Source organism: Saccoglossus kowalevskii, chromosome 19, assembly GCF_978046115.1.
Source record: "Saccoglossus kowalevskii chromosome 19, keSacKowa6.1, whole genome shotgun sequence".
Lineage (NCBI taxonomy): Eukaryota > Metazoa > Hemichordata > Enteropneusta > Harrimaniidae > Saccoglossus > Saccoglossus kowalevskii.
Genome location: NC_140659.1, coordinates 8,622,184 through 8,629,983, shown reverse-complemented (window position 1 = coordinate 8,629,983; position 7,800 = coordinate 8,622,184). Strand labels below are relative to the sequence as shown.

Below are 7,800 nucleotides of genomic sequence, written 5' to 3'. Positions count from 1 at the left end.
TAAAGGATATATCCCCATATTCATTTTTGGGAGCACAACTATCTTTTCCATTTCTCGCGAAACCCTTCAAACTATTTACGTTCGTAGCATCTTACGGGAAGTTCTTCCCGAGAAAAAGTCTCAAAATAGACAGATTTAAGTTCCCTACACGGGAACGCACATGCAGTCACATACTACCCGATGTGTCGGTGAGGGGTGCATAAAGATACTACATACACGTAAGCCATCATATTCGCAACATGAGGGGAATAATTTTTAATAACTAAGTATAAGGTAAAATTTGTGTTTGTTAACTCGTTCCGTATCTTTCACGGAGTTTCAATTCGAAATCCATTGCCAGTAGTTTGGAAACTTCAAAATTCAACTGTTGGAGCCTGGAAGAAAAAAAAACTGTTTAAAAACACGACGATGTTCAGTTAATAATAATCTAAGTTGTCATTTTATTTGTAGAAAATAAAATCTGTTTTAATGACTTAATTTGGGGATATTGACCGTTCAACAGTCAGTCATGTGCGAAGCCAACATCATGCCGTAGTTCCACGGGATTCATTCTAAAAGACGTTAGATCTGTTTGGCAAAGCCGGTCTTGCAAAACCTGTCTCGTAACTTGATTTATTTGTTGGTTACTTACTCTTTCTCTCAAATTCGACATGGTTTCATACACAGTGTGAGGTTTGGGTTTAATGTTCTATTTCTTCATAACAATTAACGTTGAGGGCGGCACAAATATACGTTACATACAGAGGGTGAGAATCGGGCACGATATAATTGAAGTCTACTCATCAGAAAAATAACAATATTTACAATTGTTCTAAGAATAAAGTATGCAGCACTCGGTTCTAATGTAAAGATAAAAGGCGTGTTTTACTTATTCCATAGAGTCACATGTATTAACCCCGCTTCCAATCGTCACGGGGTGTGCGATTTCTCTGTAATCGACGTTGAGGGCAGCACATCTTGAAATGAGTCCACGTAAGTTGTCGCGTAAAATGCAACACTTGTGGTTAAAAAAAGGGCCCCGATAACAAAATCATTTGCGTAATTCTCACCTATATATTGTGTTGTCTTGGTGGTCAAGTGACGTAATAAACGTTTCCAACCACGTGAGATTGGTTGCCAGGTCAACCATGATAACGTAATCGTCATGGCGCAGTGTTCTCTGAAATTCTTCCATCATTTCGTGGAAGTTGGAGAACCGACTTCCTTGCTGTAAAAACATAGTTAACATTAATAGTGTGATTTTTTAGATGTAAAAACAAAAACAATATTATTTTTCAGTACACAAATGTATATACAGGCGAGACATTATATTGGCACGGTTGCATCGTTCAAGTTGTTTTCAATATGGGTCCCTCGCGAAGTACGCAGCGCGAGTTAAACAAGTTGCTTTGTTCAGGCGAAATTCGTACACGCGTTGCAGGACGACTGTGGCGCTTCGAGTCGATAAGTATCACACTCTATATATGCATTTTGTTTGATAATATTTATGTAGCCCTGGGCTTGACTAATTTTACATCGATGGCGAAGTTGTTGAAGATGTCAACGAATTTGTGTACCTGGGTGCAACCTTAACAAAATCAGGAGGAGGAATGGGAGATATGGAAAACAGAATTTCAAAGGGGAGAAATGCATTCAGGCAGCTTAATAAAATATGGAACAGTAACAAAATCAAGAGAGCAACAAAACTCAAGTTGTACAAATCATTGGTGTTGTCAGTGCTGTTATATGGATCTGAAACCTGGAAGATGAAACTGAAAAAGGCGACGAACGAAAACTCAATACTTTTCAAACAAAGTGTTTAAGGAGGATAATGAAGATAAAATGGCAAGACCATGTTAGGAATGAAGAACTGCTAACCAGGACTGGGATGGAGAAATTGAGCACTACAGTAATGAAGAGGAGATGGAAATTTATTGGGCACACCTTAAGGGAGGAACCCACAAGCATCTGTAACACAGCATTGACATGGGCACCAGAAGGGAAAAGGAAACGAGGTAGACCCAAAACAACTTGGCGACGCACTGTAGAGAAGGAAAGAAACAAGGCTGGATGGAAGTCATGGGCGGAAGCCAGAGTTGCAGCAGCCGATAGGACAGAATGGAGACGTTCGGTGGAGGTCCTATGTGCCACTAGGCACTAGAACAAGGGCTTGATTAATGAAGTAATATGCGTTCCGAGGCCAAGTGTAACATACTTTCAAAGATATTCCATTCAGAATATCGTGGCCGAACATTGCCAAGCAATTGCTTAATTTTTGCCTATCATAGGCTCTGTAGGTAACAAATGCCTTCGAAATTAATCAGGAAATATTTGAGAGACGAATCGTCAGTTTGTAAAACAAACTAGCATATCGAATTTGAACAAATCGTAAAATGGAAAGCATTTTCATGTTTATCAATGAAATACAGAAAATGGTAGATTGGTCCAAGTTCGTAGGCGTCCGCTTAGAACCCATCCTCGTATATCACACCACATTTTGAAGGGAAAAAAGAACGAGAAAATCGATGTATTTTAAATTTTTTCCACAAAAATCGAATGATCTAATTTCGAACTTGAATTTTCTTTATTTCTTAATTTATAGTTCAATGTCAAAATGTCGATTTTCACCTTGAGACACCCTTACTTCATCCTAAATTCACAAAATAATCCCTTTTAGAGTCTGCACTTTTCTCAATGCAAAAAGAAAATTTGGGCGAGAAGTCTGGTGGTGAAAAGGTTAAGCGTGGAAATATCCCCCCGAAAAATACTTTCGCGTTTGCCGAAATTTACGCAATGTGACGCCACTACGACGTCAAGACCTTTGTTTGTCTAAGGATCACATTATTTTTCAAAAAAAAACAAAAAACACTATGTTTGTCGCTAGGGGGCGCTAGTTAACTGATAAGGTAATGCGATGATGCTCATCATGTTCCACTGACAAGGTAAGTGTTTCAAGAAAACCACATATTAGTGGGAAAGGAACCTCCGATCGGATACGAAACTATGCGATCGATGCTCAGGTCCTGGGTTGCAAACTTGTGGAGGCTACTAAAAAAACAAATCAAACAACAAAATCACCTGTTTTTCCAGCATTTGTTTGACGTCATCATGTTGTTTTTTAATCATGTATTCCTTCTTCTTGTGTACAATCTAATAGAAATAAGATTTTACATCAGTCATGTATGGTATGCCGTGAGTTAACTAAAGTTACGTAACACTGAGAAAAAAAAAACATAAAAAGCGGATCGTTTGATAGCAAAACGCTCTCGCCAACGTTTATCTTTATTGAACTAGATTCATTGTAATGTCAATCTTAATAAAATAACGTATTATAACCATCATATTTCAATATGTTCGAAATTCATGTCCGAGATGTGGGGGGGGGGTGTCGCACCAGAGTGTGCTGTCCGACCTGGATGGAGTGTTTCAATGAAGTCGTCCGTGGGCTGTCGTCGAAGCAGCAACGTACCTTTTATGGCTAGATAGAATAATTTCTAGGAGTTCTATACTCTTGGTCTTAAAATTGTGTAAACAAATCGCTTTTATCTGGCGGCGGCCATTGAAGATTCACTTTCACCTTGATGGAACGTCGTTATGACGTCACAGGAAGCGCTGTCTACGCTGTCACATGTCGCCTGACTAGCCGATTTTAGCAAAAATAGCGCTCCGCCGCCTCTTCACACTAGTGTTTGTAACCAGAACTTGATACTTCGTTTTACAATTTAAGTTGCTTTTTAATCACATATTTTAGTGAAATATTGTTTTTAGTTAGTGAATAAAATAATTAATGTTATACACAATTAAATCTTTGGAGTAGCAGAAACTGACGCATTATAGTGATAATACAATTTCCCGCGTACTTTAATGTTTCAACTGGTTTGAAAAAAAAATCGACATTAAACACAATAAAATCACGCGTAGAACCAGGCAGCGTAAGCTGTAAATCTACGCAATTTTGGGTCGAGTTCATTTCTACAATCATATTTCTACGTTTTATTCATCATTATTTAGTAAAGAAATCACTGAAATGGTTTATGACTTCGCAACGTTCGAAGTTTCGAACACACTCCAGCATTATATCCTTGGAGGCGGACATCCGGGCATTTTCTACCGCCTGGCAACCCTCGCGGTGAAAACAAAGACCAAAAACTCGCAGAAAACAGTACTTTGCGATGGTTGTTGAGAGTCCCCTGAACAGTGTAACAAGATTGGCCCTACGTGTGTAACATATATGAATTTGGTTGTTCAGGATTACTTCAAAGTTGAGTTTGTGTTGTTTTCTCGAATTTTCACCGGCTCCACCGGCGTTCCACAGCAGCGCGCACAAAGCCCATAGAAATACGTGGTACAGTGGTGCTCGTCTTAGCAACGTAGAACGTCCGTGACGTAGCTCCGCCCCCGAGGATACCTGGTTCACACGCAGGCATTTACGCCATTGTAGCACCGCCGTAAATTTAACGACGGTGTTATTTTTACCGTGTGGCCAGTTTACGCCGCTGTAAAAATGGCGGACTTTACACCGGCGTAAACTCTCTGACCAGAGTCCGAGCTCAGACCTAAATTCTAAACAAAAGTTCGTGTGAACACGCACAGTGGCATAAACAGTGGCACAAACACCCTTCTATCGGGAATTCATGTCTACGTCCATAGCAACGACATGACGACGAGTGATACACATACGCTCTGGTCAGTGGAACGAGTAGTCTCGGAAATAATTGGATAATAATGAAATCCTGCTACTGATTTCTATTTGACAAGAGGAAAGTATTTTTAGATTGGTACACGGAACCTCCCATGATAGCCAGGTTTATATGATTATTGTACAAAAGGACAAGGAATTAGGGTGAGATAAACCCGCAGAACTGTGCCGTCAAAAGATAAAACCTTTGAAGTCAAGATTCAAGGGAGCAATTGAAAATAATAACCGTAGTGGTAGAGTACGAATATGTTCAAACACGGATCTAACTACAGAGGGGGTGCTACACAGGCCTAATATAAAATTACACCGGCGTTTGTAATGTCCTGTGATCGCAAACGAAATACCCGGTTGTAGGACCAATGACAACACCGGTGTTCTCACTGGCCCTACAACGGTATATTTCTAATCTGTGTGAACCAGGTATTAAACTGACAATCAATTTACATATTATTCGCTTTAACGGGATGTGTTCTGTATGCGATTTTAGTGACCTCCTGCTTGGAACTGTGCGCATACATGCACAGGGTAATTCTTGAAAATAATAAATAGGTAACTTCTCGCCGGTGAACCTTACTGTAAGTAAACATCAAGTAGTTTTGAACAATACGGTACCTTGGGGCAAACAACTGAAACTGCCATAAAAAATCATTTACGTAATTCTCGCCTAAATATTGTCACAAATAGGTCTGTGAGCCCCGCTTTTAGTTTTTAAAAAAGTGCCGCGTTTTCGACACGTTGGTTCATTATCTAACAATAACAAGAGACAGTAAGTCAGGGTAAAATGATAATTGAGAAAAGAAAATTGGTCCGCGACCCCGTTTTTCTGTTCGCATGTGACTTATGTATATCAATAACCAATCTATTCACAAAGCATCAGCAATTTCTGAGAACTGATATTATAATGTAATGTATGACCTCTGCCTAGTACTTTCAACAGTTTTGAAAACACACTCACAACATTTTTTTGATTATTATATTCTGTTCGTAAATGTAGAATTAACCAATTAAAAGCCATACCGTATACTAATTAGTATCATATTCATGTGGGTATTTTCATAGCTTCTAAATTATGTTGATGCTATTATATATGATGTATTTTTCAGTCAAAATATTTTGTAGTAGTTTTTAAGTGAAATAACCGTAGGAAATGACCGAGCGTTAGTTATGTGAGATAGATTGCGTCATCATATCCTCGGAATTGCATTCTATTTATATATATTCCAACATCACGATCGTAAAATGTTACCCAGTGTCAAAGACAACATCGTATCACACACACACACACACACACACACACACACACACACACACGAACACCGGCTGTTCTTACCATCACTCGTTCCCGTATCTGCTCCTCTCGATCGTCTTCCGTCGCGTCATGAATATTCATAATAATCGCACTAATAAAGATATTTGTAAAAATGAAGTGGCCCAGAAATATGAATGAGATAGTGTAAAATCTACTTCCGGTCAACCCTTTGTCATCCAAGCTTTGCTGTAGATCAGTCCATCCATCGACCTGATAAAATAACACGAATGACGTCAACGTTAAAGTAACGAAAAAAGTTTATTTTTTTTTAATATTTCATAAAAGCATAGAATAGACCACTTTCCCGGTAGTCAACTCTACGGCGTTTCGCATGCGCGAGCATACCGTTTTTTGGAGTAACGTAAAATTGCATGCGTGATATTCAGCTTCTGGGTCTACGAAATGTTAGTAGATTATTGTTTCTTACCGTGACGTAGGCAAATAGAGTCAACATTGCTGGCCCTAGACCTCCCCAGTGCTCTTTGTCGCTTGAACCGAAGAAATAGTATCCCACAATGCCAAAGAGAAACATCAACAACAGAAGCAGTAGCACCACGTTGAGTACCGACTTCCTGATTGTATCGAGCAAAGCCGTCACTAAAACCTGAGGAGAAAAACAAAAGTAACACGTTGGGGGCGCAGTACTGTGAGCACAATGTTTAGCTACAATAGATTTCGGCAAAAATGGCGACTACATTCTAAGGTCCGTATTAAAATTAAAAAAAAGTGAAGTTGGTATTCTTGACTTACGTTAGCAACAAATCGCGAAGTCCACGTGATATAACACGGAATGAACATTGGCGAAGAAACATTTGTAAGTAAATTTATTTATCAGATGAAACTAATTAATGGAATGACCCCCATATACTTAAACATACGAACTGCAATTTTGAGTGAAAACTTTCACCATTTTATATACCGGAAATAGACAGTTGTCGCATTCAACTCGTGATTCGGTGATTAGAATGGGCCTTCTTCGGGCGGTGTTGACTTTGGCTGCAGCGCTCCAAGAAGGAGCGCTTCACTCGAAGTTATATGTTGCCACACAGTATACTATTTCTTTGTTAATACCTGCACATATGATAGTGAATTAAATAGTCATACATACGGCATACAAAGTCGAACTCACCTGTAGACCACGAATAAAAGACACGGTGCGTAGCGTACGCAACGCACGCAGCGCGCGCAAGACACGGATAAAGTCTACCCCACTGTCTCCACCGCCGGCCCCCGAAAATATAGCAGGAAAATACGAAATGATCAAGACAATGAAGTCAAAAATATTGTAGCTACTGTAAAAATAACGGACTGGTTCTGCGTAGATTTTTAGAATAAATTCAACCGTGTAGATACCGAGGAAAATGTCGTCCGCGATGATAAACAGGAGGGTTGCATTCGCTTTGATGTCGATGTCAGTTTCGAACGCCATGAACATCGCATTGAGCATGATGGTTGTCATGATAAAACCGTTGAAGATCGAGCTCTCGGTAAAAATTTGAACAAATTTGTGAAAATCATAGTCACAGCGAACCCAATTTTCGTCGGAAACATCGGAATCAATCGATTGCTCATCGTAGTTGGATTCCCGGCTATAGCATGAATCCAGCGACATTTTTCTGTGTGGGAAATGTAGTACGTTTGGTACACTGCTAGTCCGGCGATGTTTTTGTTTTTTTGAAACCGAAATGGAACTCAGTTGCTTAGAAACTATTACCGCGTTACGAAGGAAAACGACCGCGCACGAGTGACGAGCGTTTTACACCAAAATTATACACACTATTAAAACATTAAACTGGGTTTAAAACGTGGATCG

General features: G+C 39.5%; 1 protein-coding gene across 1 annotated transcript; it reads right to left on the bottom strand.

Annotated features, from left to right (window-relative positions):
• Positions 1-243: 243 nt before the first annotated feature.
• On the bottom strand, positions 244-7,599 carry LOC100376399 (cation channel sperm-associated protein 3-like). The gene is made up of 6 exons (XM_002730686.2): positions 7,117-7,599; positions 6,415-6,591; positions 6,009-6,197; positions 3,058-3,129; positions 1,050-1,207; positions 244-374 (listed from the first exon to the last, which is right to left on the bottom strand). Exons 1-6 carry the CDS (start codon positions 7,597-7,599, stop codon positions 290-292), a joined length of 1,164 nt encoding a protein of 387 aa, XP_002730732.1. The 3' UTR covers positions 244-289.
• Positions 7,600-7,800: the final 201 nt, after the last annotated feature.